The 26,672-nt window shown below is 43.7% G+C and overlaps 1 protein-coding gene across 2 annotated transcripts in view; it reads left to right on the forward strand.

Moving 5' to 3' along the window:
- LOC123735926 (uncharacterized) overlaps window positions 1-26,158 on the forward strand; it is a 45,185-nt gene extending 19,027 nt beyond the window's left edge. For both annotated transcript variants that reach the window (XM_082978222.1, XM_082978223.1), the window contains 14 exons: window positions 1,681-1,854; window positions 2,213-2,386; window positions 5,887-5,933; window positions 6,031-6,574; window positions 8,545-8,972; window positions 17,112-17,170; window positions 18,181-18,245; window positions 18,378-18,592; window positions 18,781-19,037; window positions 19,656-19,790; window positions 19,924-20,056; window positions 20,158-20,187; window positions 24,639-24,921; window positions 25,367-26,158. In XM_082978222.1, the coding sequence (XP_082834348.1) occupies window positions 1,681-1,854; window positions 2,213-2,386; window positions 5,887-5,933; window positions 6,031-6,574; window positions 8,545-8,972; window positions 17,112-17,170; window positions 18,181-18,245; window positions 18,378-18,592; window positions 18,781-19,037; window positions 19,656-19,790; window positions 19,924-20,056; window positions 20,158-20,187; window positions 24,639-24,921; window positions 25,367-25,373 (2,551 nt within the window). In that variant the 3' untranslated portion in view covers window positions 25,374-26,158. The remainder of the gene's footprint in view (window positions 1-1,680; window positions 1,855-2,212; window positions 2,387-5,886; window positions 5,934-6,030; window positions 6,575-8,544; window positions 8,973-17,111; window positions 17,171-18,180; window positions 18,246-18,377; window positions 18,593-18,780; window positions 19,038-19,655; window positions 19,791-19,923; window positions 20,057-20,157; window positions 20,188-24,638; window positions 24,922-25,366) is intronic.
- Window positions 26,159-26,672: the final 514 nt, after the last annotated feature.

Below are 26,672 nucleotides of genomic sequence, written 5' to 3' on the forward strand. Positions count from 1 at the left end.
CTGTATAACATGACAGAGGAACATGTTTTTTCTACTTGTACTAACACGCACACACAGACATCAGTACCATGAACCATTCTTTACAACGTGCAGTAACTCTCTGTGGTTCTAAATTAATAGTTGTTTAGTGGTCCAGAAATGTCGGAAACATTAACTTGCTTGACCATGCTGTAGGTCATGTAACTGTTTGTTAAATACAATATGCTTTGTGGACTTCACTGGACAGAGGTTTCTATCCGGTTTTGTAATGAAACAAAGTTGTGGTTGAATTTATTCTGCCACTGTGTCTTATTGTCTAGGTCTTTAGTCCTATATATCACTGTGTCTTATTGTCTAGGCCTTTAGTCCTATATATCACTGTGTCTTATTGTCTCAGCCTTTAGTCCTATATATCACTGTGTCTTATTGTCTCAGCCTTTAGTCCTATATATCACTGTGTCTTATTGTCTCAGCCTTTAGTCCTATATATCACTGTGTCTTATTGTCTAGGCCTTTAGTCCTATATATCACTGTGTCTTATTGTCTCAGCCTTTAGTCCTATATATCACTGTGTCTTATTGTCTAGGCCTTTAGTCCTATATATCACTGTGTCTTATTGTCTCAGCCTTTAGTCCTATATATCACGGTGTCTTATTGTCTAGGCCTTTAGTCCTATATATCACTGTGTCTTATTGTCTAGGCCTTTAGTCCTATATATCACTGTGTCTTATTGTCTAGGCCTTTAGTCCTATATATCAGTGTGTCTTATTGTCTCAGCCTTTAGTCCTATATATCACAGTGTCTTATTGTCTCAGCTTTTAGTCTTATATATCACTGTGTCTTATTGTCTCAGCTTTTAGTCCTATATATCACTGTGTCTTATTGTCTCAGCCTTTAGTCCTATATATCACAGTGTCTTATTGTCTCAGCTTTTAGTCCTATATATCACTGTGTCTTATTGTCTCAGCCTTTAGTCCTATATATCACTGTGTCTTATTGTCTAGGCCTTTAGTCCTATATATCACTGTGTCTTATTGTCTCAGCCTTTAGTCCTATATATCACTGTGTCTTATTGTCTCAGCCTTTAGTCCTATATATCACTGTGTCTTATTGTCTCAGCCTTTAGTCCTATATATCACTGTGTCTTTTTGTCTAGGCCTTTAGTCCTATATATCACTGTGTCTTATTGTCTAGGCCTTTAGTCCTATATATCACTGTGTCTTATTGTCTAGGCCTTTAGTCCTATATATCACTGTGTCTTATTGTCTAGGCCTTTAGTCCTATATATCACTGTCTTATTGTCTAGGCCTTTAGTCCTATATATCACTGTGTCAAGGCATCTGAACCAACAGTTTATAGAGCAAACAACGCAATTATCACAACACATATGTTGTAATATGGCTTTCAAAGCCTGATCCCCTTTCCGTCTCCTTCCAAAAAAGTCCACCTGTTTACAATGAAGACTGTAGGCACTGAATGACAACGTGGAGGTGATGTTTTAGATCATAATTAGATTATTTCTCAGCAGTGTAACGATACTGTTATACCAGATTATGTTTCCCCATCAGAGAAGCTGTAGAGCGCAGAGGCCTGTAGAGAGGCCGACAAACATTACTATTTGTATTTTCCACATGTTTTTACCATATCTATCTGATAAGGTGTGTGTGACTGATGATGAAGTTTGTCCTCTACTCCCCACAGTCTAGGTCAGTGTGGTCTGACAGAGGGTTGCTGTTCAGATCTGGCCTCAGTCCTGAGTTCACCCAACTCACAACTGAAACAACTGGAGCTGAGAGACAATGACCTGCAGGACTCAGGAGTTACACTGCTGTCTGCTGGACTGGAGGATCCAGACTGTAAACTACACACACTGGGGTAAGTACAGCTGTTTCAGTCAGGTCTGTACTGAGCTGAGTTACACTGCTGTCTGCTGGACTGGAGGATCCAGACTGTAAACTACACATACTGGGGTAAGTACAGCTGTTTCAATCAGGTCTGTACTGAGCTGAGTTACACTGCTGTCTGCTGGACTGGAGGATCCAGACTGTAAACTACACACACTGGGGTAAGTACAGCTGTTTCAATCAGGTCGGTACTGAGCTTCGTAAAACAAATCCTCTGAAAATCTGATGTTTCATCACAATGTTTGTTTCATGGACAAATGTCTGGGTGTCCTAAAAGATGATTGACACCAGTACACCAACCTAGACAGCTCTTGTGTGTCTCTCTGTAGGCTGTCTGGCTGTCTGGTCACAGAGGAGGGCTGTGCTGCTCTGTCTTCAGCTCTGAGGTTAAACCCCTCCCACCTGAAAGAGCTGGACCTGAGCTACAATCACCCAGGAGACTCTGCAGGAGGACTGCTTTCAGCTGCTCTGGTGGATCCCACATATAAACTGATGAAGCTGAAGTAAGTCAGAATAGATGTCCTAATAGTGTGAGCAGCGGTTGTGTCATATGTAGTGTAGTAGGTTCAGTAACTTTATTTTATTTATTTCCCCTTTATTTAACCAGGCAGGCAAGTTGAGAACAAGTTCTCATTTACAATTGCGACCTGGCCAAGATAAAGCAAAGCAGTTCGACAACATACAACAACACAGAGTTACACATGGAGTAAAACAAACATATAGTCAATAATACAGTAGAAAAATAAGTCTATATGCAAATGTGAGCAAATGAGGTGAGATAAGGGAGGTAAAGGCAAAATGGCCATGGTGGCAAAGTAAATACATTATAGCAAGTAACACACTGGAATGGTAGATTTGTAGTGGAAGAAAGTGCAAAGTAGAAATAGAAATAATGGGGTGCAAAGGAGCAAAAATAATATATAAATACAGTAGGGTAAGAGGTAGTTGTTTGGGCTAAATTATAAATGGGCTATGTACAGGTGCAGTGATCTGTGAGCTGCTCTGGCAGCTGGTGCTTAAAGCTAGTGAGGGAGATATGTGTCTCCAGCTTCAGTGATCTTTGCAGTTCGTTCCAGTCATTGGCAGCAGAGAACTGGAAGGAAAGGCGGCCAAAGGAGGAATTGGCTTTGAGGGTGACCAGTGAGATATACTTGCTGGAGCGCGTGCTACGGGTGGGTGCTGCTATGGTGACCAGTGAGCTGAGATAAGGCGGGGCTTTACCTAGCAAAGACTTGTAGATGACCTGGAGCCAGTGGGTTTGGCGACGAGTATGAAGCGAGGGCCAGCCAACGAGAGCGTACAGGTCGCAGTGGTGGGTAGTATATGGGGCTTTGGTGACAAAACGGATGGCACTGTGATAGACTGCATCCAGTTTATTGAGTAGGGTGTTGGAGGCTATTTTGTAAATGACATCGCCGAAGTCGAGGATCGGTAGGATGGTCAGTTTTACGAGGGTATGTTTGGCAGCATGAGTGAAAGATGATTTGTTGCAAAATAGGAAGCCAATTCTAGATTTAACTTTGGATTGGAGATGTTTGATGTGAGTCTGGAAGGAGAGTTTACAGTCTAACCAGACACCTAGGTATTTGTAGTTGTCCACATATTCTAAGTCAGAACCATCCAGAGTAGTGATGCTGGACGGGCCGGCAAGTGCAAGCAGCGATCGGTTGAAGAGCATGCTTTTAGTTTTGCTTGTATTTAAGAGCAGTTGGAGGCCACGGAAGGGGAGTTGTATGGCATTGAAGCTCGTCTGGATGGTTATTAACACAGTGTTCAAAGAAGGGCCAGAAGTATACAGAATGGTGTCATCTGCATAGAGGTGGATCAGAGACTCTCCAGCAGCAAGAGCGACATCATTGATGTATACAGAGAAAAGAGTTGGCCCAAGATTTGAACACTGTGGCACCCCCATAGAGACTACCAGAGGCCCGGACAACAGGCCATCCGATTTGACACATTGAACTCTATCAGAGAAGTAGTTGGTGAACCAGGCGAGGCAATCATTTGAGAAACCAAGGCTGTCGAGTCTGCCAATAAGAATGTGGTGATTGACAGAGTCGAAAGCTTTGGCCAGGTCAATGAATACGGCAGCACAGTATTTTTTCTTATCGATGGCGGTTACGATATCGTTTAGGACATTGAGCGTGGCTGAGGTGCACCCATGACCAGCTCTGAAACCAGATTGCATAGCGGAGAAGGTGCGGTGGGATTCGAAATGGTCTGTAATCTGTTTGTTGACTTGGCTTTCGAAGGCCTTAGAAAGGCAGGGTAGGATAGATATAGGTCTGTAGCAGTTTGGCTCAAGAGTGTCCCCTCCTTTGAAGAGGGGGATGACAGCAGCTGCTTTCCAATCTTTGGGAATCTCAGACGATACGAAGGAGAGGTTGAACAGGCTAGCAATAGGGGTTGCAACAATTTCGGCAGATCATTTTAGAAAGAAAGGGTCCAGATTGTCTAGCCCGGCTGATTTGTAGGGGTCCAGATTTTGCAGCTCTTTCAGAACATCAGCTGAATGGATTTGGGAGAAGGAGAAATGGGGAAGGCTTGGGCGAGTAGCTGTGGGGGGTGCAGTGCTGTTGCATGCAGTAGGGGTAGTTAGGTGGAAAGCATGGCCAGCCGTAGAAAAATGCTTATTGAAATTCTCAATTATAGTGGGCTTATCGGTGGTGACAGAGTTTCCTATCCTCAGTGCAGTGGACAGTTGGGAGGAGGTGTTCTTATTCTCCATGGACTTTACAATGTCCCAGAACTTTTTAGAGTTGGAGTTGCACGAAGCAAATTTCTGTTTGAAAAAGCTAGCCTTGGCGTTTCTAACTGCCTGTGTGTATTGGTTTCTAACTTCCCTAAAAAGTTGCATATCGCGGGGGCAGTTCGATGCTAATGCAGAACGCCACAGGATATTTTTGTGTTGGTTAAGGGCAGTCAGGTCTGGGGAGAACCAAGGGCTATATCTGTTCCTGGTTCTAAATTTCTTGAAAGGGGCATGCTTGTTTAAGATGGAGAGGAAGGCATTTAAAAAAAATAACCAGGCATCCTCTACTGACGGGATGAGGTCAATATCCTTCCAGGATACCAGGGCCAGGTCGATTAGAAAGGCTTGCTCGTTGAAATGTTTCAGGGAGTGTTTGACAGTGATGAGTGGAGGTCGTTTGACCGCTGACCCATTACGGGTGCAGGCAATGAGGCAGTGATCGCTGAGATCTTGGTTGAAAACAGCAGAGGTGTATTTAGAGGGCACGTTGGTTAGGATGATATCTATGAGGGTGCCAGTGTTTGCGGCTTTGGGGTTGTACCTGGTGGGTTCATTAATAATTTGTGTGAGATTGAGGGCATCAAGCTTGGATTGTAGGATGGCTGGGGTGTTAAGCATGTCCCAGTTTAGGTCACCTAGTAGCACGAGCTCTGAAGATAGATGGGGGGCAATCAGTTCACATATGGTGTCCAGAGCACAGCTAGGGGCCGAGGGGGGTCTATAGCAGGCGGCAACGGTGAGAGACTTGTTTTTGGAGAGGTGGATTTTTAAAAGTAGAAGTTCAAATTGTTTGGGTACAGACCTGGATAGCAGGACAGAACTCTGCAGGCTATCTCTGCAGTAGATTGCAACACCGCCCCCTTTGGCTGTTCTATCTTGTCTGAAAATGTTGTAATTAGGGATGAAGATTTCAGAGTTTTTGGTTGAGGACATGATGGTAGAATTAAGGGGAAGTTTACCCAACAGGCTGAGCACTCCAACACAGCATACATCATCACCACATGAATACTCTTCTTCTGCATCTCTGATATCCTGTTGGATTTGTACTCCGTTCTGTATGCAGTAGGTAGGATAGAATACCTGTATGTCTCTAGTAATGAATTGTACTCTGTTCTGTATGCAGTAGGTAGGATAGAATACCTGTATGTCTCTAGTAATGAACTTGGATAGTGCACCAGAACACAACAACATGGTTTAAATGTTGACTGCTTTATTAGGGCTTTGTCAGCCAATAACCTGTTTCTCCTCCAGTGTGGATCATGGTGGAGAGTGCAGGCTGAAATCAAGGCTGAGGAAATGTAAGTCTCTTCAATCCTAATTAACTGCATATTCAGAACTATAGTAACATAGCTAAGTGTTATGACAATGGGGTTTGATTAATTACTATGTCTACAGATGCCTGTCATCTCACCCTGGACCCAAATACAGCAAACCCAGACCTGTTACTGTCTGAGGGGAACAGGAAGGTGACACCGGTGGTGGAGAAGCAGCGTTATGAAGACCATCCAGACAGATTTGACCGTTATCGCCAAGTTCTCTGCAGCGAAGGCTTATCTGGATCTCGTTATTATTGGGAGATTGACTGGGATGGTGGTTGGCCTGCCATTGGTGTGGTGTACAAAGGAATGATGGGAAGGGCATGTATTGGACTCACCAGCAATTCCTGGTGTATGTATGGCTCTGACAGCGTTTATGACTTTTACAATGCTGGAGTCCGTAGTAGATCCATCCTTGGCCCTGTTTCTAACAGAGTTGGAGTGTATCTGGACTGGCCAGCTGGTACTTTGTCCTTCTATAGTGTGTCCTCCTCTGGTACACTGACACACCTTTACACATTCTACACCACATTCACTGAACCCCTCCATCCTGGATTTGGGTTTCTTTTGTTGAAAACCTCCTCAGTGACCCTGTATCAGATCAATGACCAATACATTCAAAGGTGAGTCATAGTTGACTAAGGGTAAATCCTTGAAGTCGGAAGTTAACCTTAGCCAAATACATTTCAACTCAGTTTTTCACAATTCCTGACATTTAATCCTAGTAAAAATTCCCTGTCATATGTCAGCTAGGATCACCACTTTTTTTCAGAATGTGAAATGCCAGAATAATAGTAGAGAGAATGATTTATTTCAGCTTTTATTTCTTTCATCACATTCCCAGTGGGTCTGAAGTTTACATACACTCAATTAGTATTTGGTAGCATTGCCTTTAAATTGTTTAACTTGGGTCAAATGTTTCGGGTAGCCTTCCACAAGCTTCCCACAATAAGTTGGGTGAATTTTGGTCCATTCCTTCTGACAGAACTGGTGTAACTGAGTCAGGTTTGTAGGCCTCTTTGCTCGCACACGCTTTTTCAGTTCTGCACACAAATTTTCTATGGGATTGAGGTCAGGGCTTTGTGATGGCAACTCCAATACCATGACTTTATTGTCCTTAAGCCATTTTGCCACAACTTTGGAAGTATGCTTGGGGTCATTGTCCATTTAGAAGACTCATTTGCGACCAAGCTTTAACTTCCTGACTGATGTCTTGAGATGTTGTTTCAATATATCCACATAGTTTTCTTCCTCATGATGCCATCTAGTTTGTGAATTGCACCAGTCCCTCCTGTAGCAAAGATCCCCCACAACATGATGCTGCCACCCCTGTGCTTCACGGTTGGAATGGTGTTCTTCGGCTTGCAAGCTTCCCCTTTTTCCTCCAAACATAACGATGGTCATTATGGCCAAACAGTTATATTTTTATTTCATCAGACCAGAGGACATTTCTCCAAAAAGTATGATCTTTGTCCCCATGTGCAGTTGCAAACCATAGTCTGGCTTTTTATGGCAGTTTTGGAGCAGTGGCTTCTTCCTTGCTGAGCGGCCTTTCAGGTTATGTCGATATAGGACTGTGGATATAGATGCTTTTGTACCTGTTTCCTCCAACATCTTCACAAGGTCCTTTGCTGTTGTTCTGGGATTGATTTGCATTTTTCGCACCAAAGTACGTTCATCTCTAGGAGACAGAATGTGTCTCCTTCCTGAGCGGTATGACGGCTGCGTGGACCCATGGTGTTTATACTTGCGTACTATTGTTTGTACAGCTGAACGTGGTACCTTCAGGCGTTTGGAAATTGCTCCCAAGGATGAACTAGACTTGTGGAGGTCTACAATTTTTCTGAAGTCTTGGCTGATTTCTTTTGATTTTCCCATGATGTCAAGCAAAGAGGCACTGAGTTTGAAGGTAGGCCTTGAAATACATCCACAGGTACACCTCCAATTGACTCAAATGATGTCAATTAGCCTATCAGAAGCTTCTAAAGCCATGACATCATTTCCTGGAATTTTCCAAGCTGTTTAAAGGCAGTCAACTTAGTGTATATAAACTTCTGACCCACTGGAACTGTGATACAGTGAATTATAAGTGAAATAATCTGTTTCTTAACAGTTGTTGGAAAAATTACTTGTGTCATGCACAAAGTAGATGTCCTAACTGACTTGCCAAAACTATAGTTTGTTAACAAGAAACTTGTGGAGTGGTTGAAAAATGAGTTTTAATGACTCCAACCTAACTGTATGTAAACTTACGACTTCAACTGTGTGTGTGTGTGTGTGTGTGTGTGTGTGTGTGTGTGTGTGTGTGTGTGTGTGTGTGTGTGTGTGTGTGTGTGTGTGTGTGTGTGTGTGTATATACCAAAAATATATGGGGCATTGGAAATGATGCAGATAATTACATTGATGGAAGCAACAATCTATCTTCAATATTAAAGCTGAACCCCCCCTGATTATTATCAACAGCTGTAACAAGTTGTCCACTGCAGGAAACCCTCACTGGTACCCTAATTTATAGAAAGATCCATGTATGCTATACAGTATAAAGTTGTAGTTTGTTTAATCACGGTCAGTCTGTCTGCTATCCCAATACCAGAGACCTTGATGGAGACTGTTGTCTCAAACCTGGACCTGAGAACACCAGAGACCATGGTGGAGAGTGTTGGATCAAGCCTGGACCTGAGAACACCAGAGACCATGGTGGAGAGTGTTGGATCAAGCCTGGACCTGAGAACACCAGAGACCATGGTGGAGAGTGTTGTATCAAGCCTGGACCTGAGGACACCAGAGACCATGGTGGAGAGTGTTGGATCAAGCCTGGACCTGAGAACACCAGAGACCATGGTGGAGAGAGTTGTATCAAGCCTGGACCTGAGAACACCAGAGACCATGGTGGAGAGTGTTGTATCAAGCCTGGACCTGAGAACACCAGAGACCATGGTGGAGAGTGTTGTATCAAGCCTGGACCTGAGGACACCAGAGACCATGGTGGAGAGAGTTGTATCAAGCCTGGACCTGAGAAAAGTGAGTGTTAACTGATTTCCTTGTTTTACTTGTTTTCCAATCAAAATATGATTATAACATTCATTGTACTAGAGTCCCAGGCAAGGAACACAATAATTCTGTATTTGTGACCCGTTTCAGGAAACTAGGCGTATGTCGCAAGTCACGACTTCACAGGAGAGCTTTTTATCAAAATGCGTTTTTGGGGCAGAAATGCCTTTGCGAACATGTGAACTTTCATGTGCCTTAATAACAAACTTGTATGCCATCTATAAATATGAATTAGACTTTTAAATTACGAGCCTTGTTGGTTAAGCTACAGAAAAAGTTAGCAACCTTCCCACTATCCATGATTGGCTGAGATAATGAGTGGGCTAGACATGCAAAGAGAGGAGTTCGGATTGGTTTGCCATAGAAGGCTTCTGTCTATTTGAGATGGTCAGTCTGTTGGTAATCCTGTTGAATGCTGCTTTAAAAAAAATGTATTGTGTAGTAGAGTTGCTCTCCACTTTCTGGAGGATCGAGTTTTGAAATCCGTGGAATTAGAGTATGATAGCTAAAGAGATGGAGGAAACACCTGTCTCCGGATTAAATCTTCAAACTAAGGGCAACCGTGGTATGGCATCCATGACAGGGAGACACGTGCAGCAAGAGTGACATCATTGATGTATACAGAGAAGAGAGTTGGCCCAAGAATTGAACCCTGTGGCACCCCCATAGAGACTGCCAGAGGTCTGGACAACAGGCTCTCCGATTTGACACATTGAACTCTATCAGAAAAGTAGTTGGTGATAAGAATGTGGTGATTGACAGAGTCGAAAGCCTTGGCCAGGTTGATGAATACGGCTGCACAGTAATGTCTCTTATCGATGGCGGTTATGATATCGTTTAGGACCTTGAGCATGGCTGAGGTGCACCCATGACCAGCTCTGAAACCAGATTGCATAGCGGAGAAGGTATAGTGGGATTCGAAATGGTCGGTAATCTGTTTGTTAACTTGGCTTTCAAAGACCTTAGAAAGGCAGGGTAGGATAGATATAGGTCTGTAGCAGTTTGGGTCTAAAGTGTCACCACCTTTGAAGAGGGGGATGACCGCGGCAGCTTTCCAATCTTTAGGGATCTCGGACGATACGAAAGAGAGGTTGAACAGACTGGTAACAGGGGTTGCAACAATGGCGGCGGATAATTTTAGAAAGAGATGGTCCAGATTGTGTAGCCCAGCTGATTTGTAGGGGTCCAGATTTTGCAGCTCTTTCATAACATCTGCTATCTGGATTTGGGTTAAGGAGAAACTGGGGAGGCTTGGGCATGTAGCTGTGGGGGGTGCGGAGCTGTTGGCCGGGGTTGGGGTAGCCAGGAGGAAAGCATGGCCAGCCGTAGAGAAATGCTTATTGAAATTCTCGATTATCGTGGATTTATCATTGGTGACAGTGTTACCTAGCCTCAGTGCAGTGGGCAGCTGGGAGGAGGTGCTCTTATTCTCCATGGACATTACAGTGTCCCAGAACTTTTTGGAGTTAGAGCTACAGGATGCAAATTTCTGTTTGAAAAAGCTAGTCTTTGCTTTCCTGACTGACTGCGTGTATTGGTTCCTGACTTCCCTGAAAAGTTGCATATCGCAGGGACTATTCGATGCTAGTGCAGTCCGCCACAGGATGTTTTTGTGCTGGTCGAGGGCAGTCAGGTCTGGAGTGAACCAAGGGCTATATCTGTTCTTAGTTCTACATTTTTTGAAAGGGGCATGCTTATTTAAGATGGTGAGGAAATTACTTTTAAAGAACGACTAGGCATCCTCGACTGACGGGATGAGGTCAATATCCTTCCAGGATACCCGGGCCAGGTCAATTAGAAAGGCCTGCTCGCAGAAGTGTTTTAGGGAGCGTTTAACAGTGATGAGGGGTGGTCGTTTGACCGCGGACCCATGGCAGATGCAGGCAATGAGGCAGTGATCGCTGAAATCTTGATAGAAAACAGCAGAGGTGTATTTGGAGGGCAAGTTGGTCAGGATAATATCTATGAGGGTGCCCATGTTTACGGATTTGGGGTTGTACCTGGTGGGTAACTAGCTAACATTAACTGGCTGGCTCGTTAACTAACGTTATGTGACGTGTGTGATCTTACACGTTGTTTACCTAGCTAGGTTCATTGTTTACCGAGCTAGCTAGCTACATGTCTTAAGCTAAAGTGTACAACACCTGTTGAATATGGCCAGTGTCAGTAAATGTCAACAAAAAAAGCCAGCAAAGCTGGTAAGGCTGTTTTCATGAGATAAACAACAGAGGTAAACAAATCGGCCAGAGCATCAGGTGTGCTCTGAACACTCCAAGAGCGAAAGAGATGGGTGGGGCTAAAGCTTAAGTGGGTGTGAACGATGCTATTCACTAAATACCAAAACATTTAAAGGCAATTTTCTCAAAAGTGAGTTTACAAGTTGATCAACTTTCAAAGCAGAATTTTGTTCCCATTGTTCCTCAAAATGCAGTGTATGATATACCATTTTGTAGCTCTGAGTCTCTACTTTTATCCAGTGTAAAAAACACAATTTCAAATGTTGCTACTTAATAACACCAAATCCAGGTGGTGAGTCACATTTGGTAAAAACAAGCTTAAGCATTCATTTTAGAAACTAGGGAACCAGAAATCAGGCCCCTAACGTCTACAAAACATGGACCAGAGCAATGTTGTTTCCTGCTTCCACAAACATGAATTAATATAACAATGTAATTGTATCCTTAATACTTTTCACGTCAGATTATGGTAATGAGTGTATAAATCATGTATGACTTCATTATCCACACAACATTCTAAGCCTGTTGCTCACTTATATTCCTTTTTATTACAAGTCTAAGTCAAACGATTAAAACAATTAATCGAGTTAATGGCATTAGTTCAATTTTAGAATTTGTTAAAATTTGTCCCTAAATTAAAAATGGACCATTTTTTAAAAGCAGTGCATTGAGTTATAAGCATACAATGCTTTGATTGTAAGGGAAAAAACACAAAATAATCTGTATCAGAATGTTTTTTCACCATAAACAACACCAAGTCTCTGTAACACACAGTTCTTTAAGTAGCCCTGCTTATCAATGTTCTTGAAGTTTGACACTTGCGTGTGACACACACACACACAAACACAAGTACGTCAGGAGTTTTATATGAGTGTTCTCCCAATTTCTGATTGGAGGGTTGAAAATGGAACGGAGTCAAACATGGTTTCCATATGCTTGATGTGTTTAATATCGTTCCATTTATTTCATTCCAGCCATTACAATGAGCCCGTCCTCCTATATCTCCTCCCACCAGCCTCCACTGGTATAAAAAAACATGACATTATATTTCACAACACATTAAGTGTGTGCCATCAGGCTACTACTCCACTACCACATATCTACAACACAAAATCCATGTGTATGTGAGTGTATGGTGTGTATGTTATCATGTTTGTGTGTACAGTGCATTCGGAAAGTATTCAGACCTCTTTACTTCTTCCACATTTTGTTACGTTACAGCCTTATTCTAAAATGGATTACATTTATTTATTTTCAATCTACACACAATACTCTATAACGACAAACCGAAAACCGGTTTTTAGAAATGTTAGCAAAATTAGAAAAATGAATACCTTATTTACGTAAGTATTCAGACCTTTTGCTATAAGACTCGTAATTGAGCTCAGGTACATCCTGTTTTCATTGATCATCTTTGAGATGTTTCTACAACTTAATTGGAGTCAACCTGTGATAAACTCAATTGATTGGACATGATTTTGAAAAGGCACACACCTGTCTATATAAGGTCCCACAGTTGACAGTACATGTCAGAGCAAAAACCAAGCTATGAGGTTCGAAGGAATTGTCCATAGAGCTCCGAAACAGGATTGTGACTCTTCCTAGAGCTGGCCGCCCGGCCAAACTGAGCAATCGGGGGAGAAGTGCCTCGGTCAGGAAGTTGACCAAGAACCCAATGGTCACTATGACAGAGCTTGAGAGGTCCTCTGTGGACATGGAATAACATTCCAGAAGGACAACCTTCTCTGCAGCACTCCACTAATCAGCCACTCCTCAGTAAAAGGCACCTGACAGCCCGCTTGGAGTTTGCCAAAAGGCACCTAAAGGACTCTCAGAACATGAGAAACAAGATTCTCTGGTCTGATGAAACCAAGCTTGAACTCTTTGGTCTGGAGGAAACCAGGCACAGCTCATTACCTGGTCAATACCATCCCTATGGTGAAGCATGGTGGTGGCATGCTGCGGGGATGTTTTTCAGCAGCAGAGACTGGAAGACTAGTCAGGATCGAGGGGAAGGATGAACGGAGCAAAGTACAGAGATCCTTGATGAAAACCTGCTCCAGAGCGCTCAGGACCTCAGACTGGGGTGAAGGATCACCTTCCAATAAGACAACGACCCTAAACTATGAATCAACACATATGGAATGACAGCTTTGCACACTCTTGGCATTGGTTGGGCTGGTTGAGAGAATGCCAAGAGTGTGCAAAGCTGTAATCATGGCAAAGGGTTGCTATTTGAAGAATCTCAAACATAAAATACATTTTGAGTAACACTTTTTTGGTTACTACATGATTCCATGTGTTATTTCATGGTTTTGATGTCTTCACTATTATTCTACAATGTAGAAAATAGTAAAAAATAAAGAGAAAAGCCTTGAATGAGTAGGTGTTCAAACACTTTTGACCGGTAGTGTGTGTGTGTATATACACTGCTCAAAAAAATAAAGGGAACACTTAAACAACACAATGTAACTCCAAGTCAATCACACTTCTGTGAAATCAAACTGTCCACTTAGAAAGCAACACTGATTGACAATACATTTCACATGCTGTTGTGCAAATGGAATAGACAACAGCTGGAAATTATAGGCAATTAGCAAGACACCCCCAATAAAGGAGTGGTTCTGCAGGTGGGGACCACAGACCACTTCTCAGTTCCTATGCTTCCTGGCTGATGTTTTGGTCACTTTTGAATGCTGGTGGTGCTTTCACTCTAGTGGTAGCATGAGACGGAGTCTACAACCCACACAAGTGGCTCAGGTAGTGCAGCTCATCCAGGATGGCACATCAATGCGAGCTGTGGCAAGAAGGTTTGCTGTGTCTGTCAGCGTAGTGTCCAGAGCATGGAGGCGCTACCAGGAGACAGGCCAGTACATCAGGAGATGTGGAGGAGGCCGTAGGAGGGCAACAACCCAGCAGCAGGACCACTACCTCCGCCTTTGTGCAAGGAGGAGCAGGAGAATCACTGCCAGAGCCCTGCAAAATGACCTCCAGCAGGCCACAAATGTGCATGTGTCTGCTCAAACGGTCAGAAACAGACTCCATGAGAGTGGTATGAGGGCCCGACGTCCACAGGTGGGGTTGTGCTTACAGCCCAACACCGTGCAGGACGTTTGGCATTTGCCAGACAACACCAAGATTGGCAAATTCGCCACTGGCGCCCTGTGCTCTTCACAGATGAAAGCAGGTTCACACTGAGCACATGTGACAGACGTGACAGAGTCTGGAGACGCCGTGGAGAACGTTCTGCTGCCTGCAACATCCTCCAGCATGACCGGTTTGGCGGTGGGTCAGTCATGGTGTGGGGTGGCATTTCTTTGGGGGGCGGCACAGCCCTCCATGTGCTCGCCAGAGGTAGCCTGACTGCCATTAGGTACCGAGATGAGATCCTCAGACCCCTTGTGAGACCATATGCTGGTGCGGTTGGCCCTGGGTTCCTCCTAATGCAAGACAATGCTAGACCTCATGTGGCTGGAGTGTGTCAGCAGTTCCTGCAAGAGGGAGGCATTGATGCTATGGACTGGCCCGCCGTTCCCCAGACCTGAATCCAATTGAGCACATCTGGGACATCATGTCTCGCTCCATCCACCAACGCCACGTTGCACCACAGACTGTCCAGGAGTTGGCGGATGCTTTAGTCCAGGTCTGGGAGGAGATCCCTCAGGAGACCATCCGCCACCTCATCAGGAGCATGCCCAGGCGTTGTAGGGAGGTCATACAGGCACGTGGAGGCCACACACACTACTGAGCCTCATTTTGACTTGTTTTAAAGACATTACATCAAAGTTGGATCAGCCTGTAGTGTGGTTTTCCACTTTAATTTTGAGTGTGACTCCAAATCCAGACCTCCATGGGTTGATAAATTGGATTTGCATTGATTACTTTTGTGTGATTTTGTTGTCAGCACATTCAACTATGTAAAGAAAAAAGTATTTAATAAGATTATTTCATTCCTTCAGATCTAGGATGTGTTATTTTAGTGTTCCCTTTATTTTTTTGAGCCGTGTATATACAGTGGGGGAAAAAAGTATTTGATCCCCTGCTGATTTTGTAAGTTTGCCCACTGACAAAGAAATGATCAGTCTATAATTTTAATGGTAGATTTATTTGAACAGTGAGACAGAATAACAACAAAAATATCCAGAAAAGCGCACGTCAAAAATGTTATAAATTGATTTGCATTTTAATGAGGGAAATAAGTATTTGACCCCCTCTCAATCAGAAAGATTTCTGTCTCCCAGGTGTCTTTTATACAGGTAACGAGCTGAGATTAGGAGCACACTCTTAAAGGGAGTGCTCCTAACCGCAGCTTGTTACCTGTAAAAAAGACACCTGTCCACAGAAGCAATCAATCAATCAGATTCCAAACTCTCCACCATGGCCAAGACCAAAGAGCTCTCCAAGGATGTCAGGGACAAGATTGTAGACCTACACAAGGCTGGAATGGGCTACAAGACCATCGCCAAGCAGCTTGGTGAGAAGGTGACAACATTTGGTGCGATTATTCGCAAATGGAAGAAACACAAAAGAACTGTCAATATCTCTCAGCCTGGGGCTCCATGCAAGATCTCACTTCGTGGGGTTGCAATGATCATGAGAACGGTGAGGAATCAGCACAGAACTACACGGGAGAATCTTGTCAATGATCTCAAGGCAGCTGGGACCATAGTCGCCAAGAAAACAATTGGTAACACACTACGCCGTGAAGGACTGAAATCCTGCAGCGCCCGCAAGGTCCCCCTGCTAAAGAATACATATACATGCCCGTCTGAAGTTTGCCAATGAACATCTGAATGATTCAGAATACAACTGGTGAAAGTGTTGTGGTCAGATGAGACCAAAATGGAGCTTTTTGGCATCAACTCAACTCGCCGTGTTTGGAGGAGGAGGAATGCTGCCTATGACCCCAAGAACACCATCTCCACTGTCAAACATGGAGGTGGAAACATTATGCTTTGGGTTTGTTTTTCTGGTAAGGGGACAGGACAACTTCACCGCATCAAGGGACGATGGACAGGGCCATGTACCGTCAAATCTTGGGTGAGAACCTCCTTCCCTCAGCCAGGGCATTGAAAATGGGTCATGGATGGGTATTCCAGCATGATAATGACCCAAAACACACAGCCAAGGCAACAAAGGAGTGGCTCAACAAGAAGCACATTAAGGTCCTGGAGTGGCCTAGCCAGTCTCCAGACCTTAATCCCATAGAAAATCTGTGGAGGGAGCTGAAGGTTCGAGTTGCCAAACGTCAGCCTCGAAACCTTAATGACTTGGAGAAGATCTGCAAATGGGAGTGGGACAAAAATCCCTCCTGAGATGTGTGCAAACCTGGTGAGCAACTACAAGAAATGTCTGACCTCTGATTGCCAACAAGGGTTTTGCCACCAAGTACTAAGTCATGTTTTGCAGAGGGATCAAATACTTATTTCCTTCATTAAAATGCAAATCATTTTATAACATTTTTGACATGCGTTTTTCTGGATTTTTTGGGGGATTTTTGTTGTTATTCTGTCTCTCACTGTTCAAATGAACCTACCATTAAAATTATAGACTGATCATTTCTTTGTCAGTGGGCAAACGTACAAAATCAGCAGGGGATCAAATACTTTTTTCCCCCACTGTATGTATATATATATTTATTTCATTCTGATTTTTCAGGGGGTAGCGCAGCCCCTACTGCCCTCAGTAGTCTGTCATTCCTTTTCCCTCTCAACCATATCATTTTTAATTCCTCATCAATCCATGGTAATTTAACAGCGTTTACAGTCAGTTATTAATGGGTGCATGGTTATTAGTAACTGAAATAAGCAATTTCATAAATGCGTCTGGTTGCTTGACAGTCTAATTACTTGTATTTAAATATGTTTTATAGAACAGCTACTTTTGACTTCAGGGATTCCTCAGAGCTGTAAGACTTGTGACCATGTTCAGGTAAGTCATAATGTCAATTCTTACTTTTACATACCTGCAGGAGTCAGGCACAGTCTCAAAGCCAGGTGTGTACTGACCAACCATTCATACTGGGATATAGACATTCCTGTGTTCTGCTTTAGAAATATAAACACAGTCTCAAAGCCAGGTGTGTACTGACCAACCATTCATACTGGGATATAGACAGTCCTGTGTTCTGCTTTAGTAATATAAACACAGTCTCAAAGCCAGGTGTGTACTGACCAACCATTCATACTGGGATATAGACAGTCCTGTGTTCTGCTTTAGTAATATAAACACAGTCTCAAAGCCAGGTGTGTACTGACCAACCATTCATACTGGGATATAGACAGTCCTGTGTTCTGCTTGTAGTCATGCAGGATTTTAGCTATTGTCATATTTTTTTATTTGACAGTTGAATTGATAAATCACCAGCATTCCATGTAACTGTCACGCCTCACCTGAGAGAGAGAGGGTTTGTTTCTCTATGTGGTTAGGTCAGGGTGTGGGGTGGGCTTTCTATGATGTCTATTTCTTTGTTTTGAGCCGAGTATGGTTCCTAATCAGAGGCAGCTGTCTATCGTTGTCTCTGATTAGGAATCATACTTAGGCAGCCTTTTCCCAACCTGTTTGTGGATTATTATTCTTTCTATGAGTGTTTTGTGTGTACTGCAGTTGTGTCACGTTCATTTCTGTTTATCCTGTTAATTGTTTTTGTTCGGTTTCACTTCTATTAAAGTATGTGGAATTACCGGCACGCTGCGCCTTGGCTCCTATATGACAGGAAATTTGAAGACAGTACTCGTGACAGTAACATTGAATAAATACATTAGATTAGTTACTTTGGTTAATGGGCCAGTTTCCCAGACACAGATTAAGTCTAGTCCTGGACTGATAAGATCTTTCTATTGAAACTTCCATTGAGTATGCTTTTTAGTCCAGCACTAGACTCAATCTGTGTCCAGGAAACAGGCCCCATATGTATTACTGGCATGCTTGTCCTTGTTCAGGACTCCACACACTGGCTTCAGATTGAACCCTTGACTTCCACTGTCCAGGGAGTGACAATGTTCAGGTAAAATAACTACTTTTAACATTTCATTCCACTTGCTAGTGTATTTCCCCATTACCTTTGGGAGTAGTCTTCTAATCCAACCTCTCCATTTGACGATTGACCCTCTCTACCATATCTTGTTGTTGCCCTCAGGCACAGGACACCCAAAGGGAGTTATGAGTGCACAGTGTCTGGGCTCCGCTGGCTGTGTGAGAGAGATGTCATTCTGAAGTATCACTTCAGGAACTGGGAACCCTACAGTCACCTTCTGAAAGACATGCAGTACACACAAGGTGGTCCATTGCTGGACATCACTATGGAGTTAGGTGAACTGGAGGAAGTTCATCTGCCACACTGTGTCTGTTTAGGTAAAACCATATAGAAATAGTATTCAGAAAGACATTTTCATGTAACTGAGTTTCACTTCCTGAATGAATGAATGAACTATTCTGGGAGTTTGAGTTTACTGTGATCTGATACTGCATATTCTTTGTGTTTTAGTTGGATTAATAATACAATATTTGTCTTTCTGTCTCCTTTTTATTGTGTTGTTCAGGGACCAACCCGTCCCTGAGGAATGAGATGAAGATTCTTCATGTAGAGGAACATGGAGTGTCTTTAGAGGAAGTGCATGAGGTTACCAGATTCCATGCTAAAATTCTCCATCCCAAGTTCTCACTTATCTCTGTTATACTGAGATTACTGTCTTTGAACATAGATGTCCACTGTGACGTGGTCCTCTATATGGCAGTAAAAAGGTCAACAGTCATTTCAAGGCTGTACCTGCTCCTCAGAAACTCCAGTCAGAAAGAGGTGAGGCACTTTCACTGAAGTGACAACAGTATGTTGAAACTTACTGAAGGAAAGCTGATAGTTTGTTGAAAATCTCTAGATTACAAAGACAACATGCAGCTCTGTGAGAAATCTATTTTTGTCTCATTCATTTGAAGAGCCAGTAGACAGCACTCCTCCCTCTGGTCGAAGGAGAACCCAATGCCCCTGGGCAGTGATGGGGACATTGCCCTGTGTAGGGTGCTGTCTTTCAGATGGGATGTTAAATGGGTGTCCTCTCCATGGTCACTAAAGATCCCATGGCACTTATCATAAGAGTAGGGGTGTTAACCCGGTGTCCTGGCTCAACTCCCAATTTGGCCCTCATACTATCATGGCTACCTAATCATCCCCAGCTTCCAATTGGCTCATTAATCCCCTCTCCTCTTCCCTGTAACTCTTCCCCAGGTCGTTGCTGTAAAAGAGGAAATCTCTTCTCAGTCAACTTACCTGGTACACCTTTAAAATATTATCCTGGTAAAATAGGGATAGTAGAACAATAGTCTACACATTTTTTGTTGTTGACAAAAATGGATTGCATGTTGTGTGAATTACGAGACTACATTGTTCTGACTGACTACTACATTGCTCATTTTGTAGGCTGTTCGGGAACGGGAGAAAGATCAGGTGTCCAAAGGATTTTCAGAATTCGTCCTGTCAAGTCCAAACGGGCCCTTAAAGCTGAACAGTTTGTTTGCATTCAAGAATCCCCACTCCACTTCCATCAATCCAGAGGTGCAGTTTTAGCAGGCTGAGGACATGAATCTGTCATATTGTATATGAATAACTGGAATGTCATTCTATTTCACTATTTCTTTCTATCTCTTGTCTGTTGTCTCAATCGTTGCACCATATGGGCCTTCTACAGAAGATTCAGCTGTTACCTGCAGACACCACACCAAGCTGTTGTCAGATGATTATGAGAAACACAGGGGTTGACATTGAGATGGAATTAATCGGGGAAGATGAGAGGACAGTATGGAAATCAGTGGTATCAAAAGGTAAGAAATACTAGACATAAACAGTATGTCAATCATCAATGTCCTTTTCTAACAGATGCTTTTAAAATGTTTTATGATATTTTCTATTGTTTGTCTTTCAGATGTATACAGCAAAGACTCTCATCCAACATGTAAGCTTGTTTTTGTGGATGAGGTTTATAAAACGGGTTACAGAGCTAACATCTCTTCAAGTTGTGATGAAGGACACTGAAGGTCTTCATGAGTCATGTTCAGTGGGGTGATGAAGGTCTTCATGAGTCATGTTCAGTGGGGTGATGAAGGTCTTCATGAGTCATGTTCAGTGGGGTGATGAAGGTCTTCATGAGTCATGTTCAGTGGGGTGTAATGATATAAAACATTCAGACATAAATACAGAGCCTTATCTGCGTCACATTTTGTTTAACAGTGGGATTAAAAGGGATTTCATTGTCATTTCTTGACGACAATCTACACAAAATACTCAAATGTCAAAGAATATATATATTTAGATTGATAGAAATGAAATACCTAAAATAGTCGTTCCATAAGTATTCAGCCCCCCGAGTCAATACTTAGAAACACCTTTGGCAGCGATTACAGCTGGAAGTCTTCTTGGGTAAGTCTCTAAGAGCTTTCCACACCTGGATTGTACAATATTAGCCCATTATTATTTTCATAATTCTTCAAGCTCTGTCAAGATGTTGGAGATCATGGCTAGACAGCCATTTAAATCTTTCCATAGATTTACAAGCAGATTTAAGTCAGAACTGTAACGTGGCCACTCAGGAACATTCAATGTCTTCTTGGTAAGCAGCTCAAGTGTAGATTTGGCCTTGTTATGTAGGTTATTGTTCTGTTGAAAGGTGAATTCCTCTCCCAGTGTCTGGTGGAAAGCAGACTGAAGCAGGTTTTCCTCTAGGATTTTGCCTATTCTTAGCTCCATTCCATTTATTTTTATCCTGAAAAACTACCCAGTATTTGCTGATGACAAACATACCCATACTATGATGCAGCCACCACCATGCTTGAAAATAAGGAGGCAGTTACTCAGTGATGTGTTGGATTTGCCCCAAACATGAGGCTTTGCATTTAGGCCAAAAAGTGTCTTCCTTTGTAGATGTTTTTAACAGTATTACTTTAGTACCTTGTTGCATATAAGATGCATGTTTTGGAATATTTTTATTCTGTATATTTGTATTCTTCTTTTCACTCTGTCATTTAAGTCGTTATTATGGAGTCACTACAATGTTGTTGATCCATCCTCAGTTTTCTCCCATCACAGACATTTAACTCTGGAACTGTTTTAAATTCACCAGTGTCCTGATGGTGACGTCCCTGAGCAGTTTCCTTCCTGTCCTGCAACTCAGTTCAGAAGGACGACTATCTTTGATGTGTCTGGGTGGTTTATTGGTGGCCTTGATAAGTTCCTTTCCTGAGGATGGCTCACCTCTCACAGTTCTGGGTGACTCTCTGCCTCCTTCTTTCCACTCCTCTCCTCTTTTGACCTCACCCTCTCACCTTCCCCCCCTACTCACAAGGCAGGCAATACGCTTGACCTCATCTTTACTAGATGCTGTTCTTCCACTAATCTCATTGCAACTCCCCTCCAAATCTCCGACCACTACCTTGTATCCTTTTCCCTCTTGCTCTTATCCAACACTTCTCACTCTGCCCCTACTCGGATGGTATTGCGCCGTCCCAACCTTCGCTCTCTCTCTCCCGCTACTCTCTCCTCTTCCATCCTATCATCTCTTCCCTCTGCTCAAACCTTCTCCAACCTATCTCCTGATTCTGCCTCCTCAACCCTCCTCTCCTCCCTTTCTGCATCCTTTGATTTTCTCTGTCCCCTATCCTCCAGGCCGGCTCGGTCCTCCCCTCCTGCTCCGTGGCTCGACGACTCACTACGAGCTCACAGAACAGGGCTCCGGGCAGCCGAGCGGAAATGGAGGAAAACTCGCCTCCCTGCGGACCTGGCATCCTTTCACTCACTCCTCTCTACATTCTCCTCTTCTGTCTCTGCTGCTAAAGCCACTTTCTACCACTCTAAATTCCAAGCATCTGCCTCTAACCCTAGGAAGCTCTTTGCTACCTTCTCCTCCCTCCTGAATCCTCCTCCCCCTCCCCCCCCCTCCTCCCTCTCTGCGGATGACTTCGTCAACCATTTTGAAAAGAAGGTTGACGATATCCGATCCTCGTTTGCTAAGTCAAACGACACCGCTGGTCCTGCTCACACTGCCCTACCCTGTGCTTTGACCTCTTTCTCCCCTCTCTCTCCAGATGAAATCTCGCGTCTTGTGACGGCCGGCCGCCCAACAACCTGCCCACTTGACCCTATCCCCTCCTCTCTTCTCCAGACCATTTGCGGAGACCTTCTCCCCTTCCTCACCTCGCTCATCAACTCATCCTTGACCGCTGGCTACGTCCCTTCCGTCTTCAAGAGAGCGAGAGTTGCACCCCTTCTGAAAAAACCTACACTCGATCCCTCCGATGTCAACAACTACAGACCAGTATCCCTTCTTTCTTTTCTCTCCAAAACTCTTGAACGTGCCGTCCTTGGCCAGCTCTCCTGCTATCTCTCTCAGAATGACCTTCTTGATCCTAATCAGTCAGGTTTCAAGACTGGGCATTCAACTGAGACTGCTCTTCTCTGTGTCACGGAGGCTCTCCGCACTGCTAAAGCTAACTCTCTCTCCTCTGCTCTCATACTTCTAGACCTATCTGCTGCCTTTGATACTGTGAACCATCAGATCCTCCTCTCCACCCTCTCCGAGTTGGGCATCTCCGGCGCGGCCCACGCTTGGATTGCGTCCTACCTGACAGGTCGCTCCTACCAGGTGGCGTGGCGAGAATCTGTCTCCGCACCATGCGCTCTCACCACTGGTGTCCCCCAGGGCTCTGTTCTAGGCCCTCTCCTATTCTCGCTATACACCAAGTCACTTGGCTCTGTCATATCCTCACATGGTCTCTCCTATCATTGCTATGCAGACGACACACAATTAATCTTCTCCTTTCCCCCTTCTGATAACCAGGCGGCGAATCGCATCTCTGCATGTCTGTCAGACATATCAGTGTGGATGACGGATCACCAGCTCAAGCTGAACCTCGGCAAGACGGAGCTGCTCTTCCTCCCGGGGAAGGACTGCCCGTTCCATGATCTCGCCATCACGGTTGACAACTCCCTTGTGTCCTCCTCCCAGAGTGCTAAGAACCTTGGCGTGATCCTGGACAACACCCTGTCGTTCTCCACTAACATCAAGGCGGTGACCCGATCCTGTAGGTTCATGCTCTACAACATTCGCAGAGTACGACCCTGCCTCACACAGGAAGCGGCGCAGGTCCTAATCCAGGCACTTGTCATCTCCCGTCTGGATTACTGCAACTCGCTGTTGGCTGGGCTCCCTGCCTGTGCCATTAAACCCCTACAACTCATCCAGAACGCCGCAGCCCGTCTGGTGTTCAACCTTCCCAAGTTCTCTCACGTCACCCCGCTCCTCCGCTCTCTCCACTGGCTTCCAGTTGAAGCTCGCATCCGCTACAAGACCATGGTGATTGCCTACGGAGCTGTGAAGGGAACGGCACCTCCATACCTTCAGGCTCTGATCAGGCCCTACACCCAAACAAGGGCACTGCGTTCATCCACCACTGGCCTGCTGGCCCCCCTACCTCTGAGGAAGCACAGTTCCCGCTCAGCCCAGTCAAAACTGTTCGCTGCTCTGGCACCCCAATGGTGGAACAAGCTCCCTCACGACGCCAGGACAGCGGAGTCAATCACCACCTTCCGGAGACACCTGAAACCCCACCTCTTTAAGGAATACCTAGGATAGGATAAAGTAATCCTTCTAACCCCCCCCCCCCCCTTAAAATATTTAGATGCACTATTGTAAAGTGGTTGTTCCACTGGATATCATAAGGTGAATGCACCATTTTGTAAGTCGCTCTGGATAAGAGCGTCTGCTAAATGACTTAAATGTAATGTAATGTAAATGTTTAATATGTAATCCACAGCATAATTATTAAATGTCTGATTTTGTTATTGTTACCCATCTACCAATCACTGCCCTTCTTCACGAGGCTTTCAAAAACATCCCTGGTCTTTGTATATAGTTGAATCTGTGCTTGAAATGTAATACTTCCAGATATTGTATGTATGGGGAACATGTCCACTTTGACATTACAGACTATTTTCAGTAGATTGATGACAAAACATTACAACTAAATCCATTTTAATCCCACTATGTAACACAATAGAGAAATCCAAGGGGTATGAACACTTTTGCAAGGCTCTGTATGTTATGTAGAATAGGCAATCGTGTCAGCCAGGGTAGGTGTCAATTCCAAATAAATCAGTCATTTCAGGAAGTAAACTGAAATTCCAATTCAATAACTGGAAAAGGGCATCTACTTTCAATGACTTCTCAATAAACAGAATAGTAATTTTATTTATTTTTTATTGACTGACTTCAATTGGAATTGACCACAACCCTGGAGTCAGCTCTATTCAATAAATGACTATCAGGGGAATGATAACTGGAGAGACTGCATGATGTAGAAACAGCTGCTGTTCACCCTAAAGACATATTCATTTAATTGATCCCCCCTTCAGCATTAATACTCATTGGGATTCCTGCTGAGGAGTTTCTTCAGAATCACAGGGCTATACTCATTCAGGGAGTCAAAAACCCAATGCCAATAGCAGATGTTCTGCGGTCAAAGAGAATGATTGGTGATGAAGAGTACTCCAGAATAAAAGCTGAAACAACTGAACAGGACCGAATGAGAGAACTACTGAGATCAGTCCTCCCTAAAGGACCAGAAGTGACGGGAGCTTGTCTCAAAGCTCTCATTGAACATGAACACCATCTTGTTAAGTACTTGAGTGAATCTAGGTAAGACCGTTTTCTTTTCTCCCTCCCTTGAATATGTGGAATGATTAAATATAGGTCAAATAAAAACATAGCTACCCAGATCAAAGAGAAAGTATTTTTCAGAATGGAAGCATGTTTTTGTGTTGCTGCCTGTAATAAATGTATCTTATTATAGTTCTATCATAGGACCATCATCACATCATTATCTCAGGGGTATCATAGGAACATCATCACATCATTATCTCAGGTGTATCATAGGACCATCATCACATCATTATCTCAGGTGTATCATAGGACCATCATCACATCATTATCTCAGGTGTATCATAGGACCATCATCACATCATTATCTCAGGTGTATCATAGGACCATCATCACATAATTATCTCAGGTGTATCTCACTCCTCATTCTTCTGCATACTTTCTGACCTCTCTCTTCCCTTCTCCTCCATCCTCTGTCTTATAGCACCTAATCTGAAGATGCTGAGGCCTGTCTCCTAGTCTGTGGACAAAGACACTTCTTCACCTAATCTGAAGATGCTGAGGCCTGTCTCCTAGTCTGTGGACAAAGACACTTCTTCACCTAATCTGAAGATGCTGAGGCCTGTCTCCTAGTCTGTGGACAAAGACACTTCTTCACCTAATCTGAAGATGCTGAGGCCTGTCTCCTGGTCTGTGGACAAAGACACTTAAATGATTGTAAGGGAAATGTTTATGTTTGTGCTATTCTTTTAACAAATGTCTGTGTTTTATTCATGTGCTGTTCTATAAACTAATTTGTGTGTTCATCAAGTGGCTGACTGTACAAATCCTCACTATCAGTAGCTGTAATTTGGCAGTAAGCCCAGACGTTGTTTTGAGAACGAGATATCTCAGTTTCAAGGTCTCAGCTTAGAGAGAAGAAGACTGGTGAGGTGTTGGTCTGTTAAATGTTATGAACCAGTATTGGTCTGTCAAATGTTATGAACCAGTATTGGTCGGTCACATGAATGGAACAAAACGGTAATGATTCATTAATTATGCTAAATCATGCAAATATAACTTGTCTGTGTATAGCCGTATATAAGACAACTGCTGGGTCTGACCCGGGAGAGATCCTGATTGACATGTGTACTATGGTGCATTGAGTTGGGTCTGACCAGGGAGAGTTCCTGATTGACATGTGTTCTATGGTGCATTGAGTTGGGTCTGACCAGGGAGAGCTCCTGATTGGTTGGAACCTCTCCAGCTCACTGACAATAAACAATGATTCATTTCAGATTGACTTCGAGTGTCTCTGTGTGAAAGAATTTCCACAACATGATTTTGAAAACACAATTAAGGGAATGAACTGGAATGATCTTTTGTCCTATACAGATGGGGAGGCTGATAGTCAGGCTAGTCAAAGATACACACCACCATGTTGACATCTTGACCAAAGACCTTCCTTAGATTCTTTATGGGATTACAACTCACTCTGTCTGAAGGAAGTGAGGAAATGGACTCACTATAGGGGATAGCTGAGAGGGCAGAGAAGGCACGTCATTTTTTTCATTTTATTTTAGTCATTTAGCAGACACTCTTATCCAGAGCAACTTACAGTAGTGAATGCATACATTTCATACATTTTTTTTCTGTGCTGGCCCCCCGTGGGAATCGAACCCACAACCCTGGTGTTGCAAACACCATGCTCTACCAACTGAGCTACAGGGAAGGCTCGTGACATCATCGACATGGTGTTGAGAAAAGGAACTGAGTCAAGTTCCAGGATGATCAACCTTCTTGGGGAGCTG

Source organism: Salmo salar, chromosome 08 (genome assembly GCF_965601325.2).
Source record: "Salmo salar chromosome 08, fSalSal1, whole genome shotgun sequence".
NCBI classification, from domain to species: domain Eukaryota; kingdom Metazoa; phylum Chordata; class Actinopteri; order Salmoniformes; family Salmonidae; genus Salmo; species Salmo salar.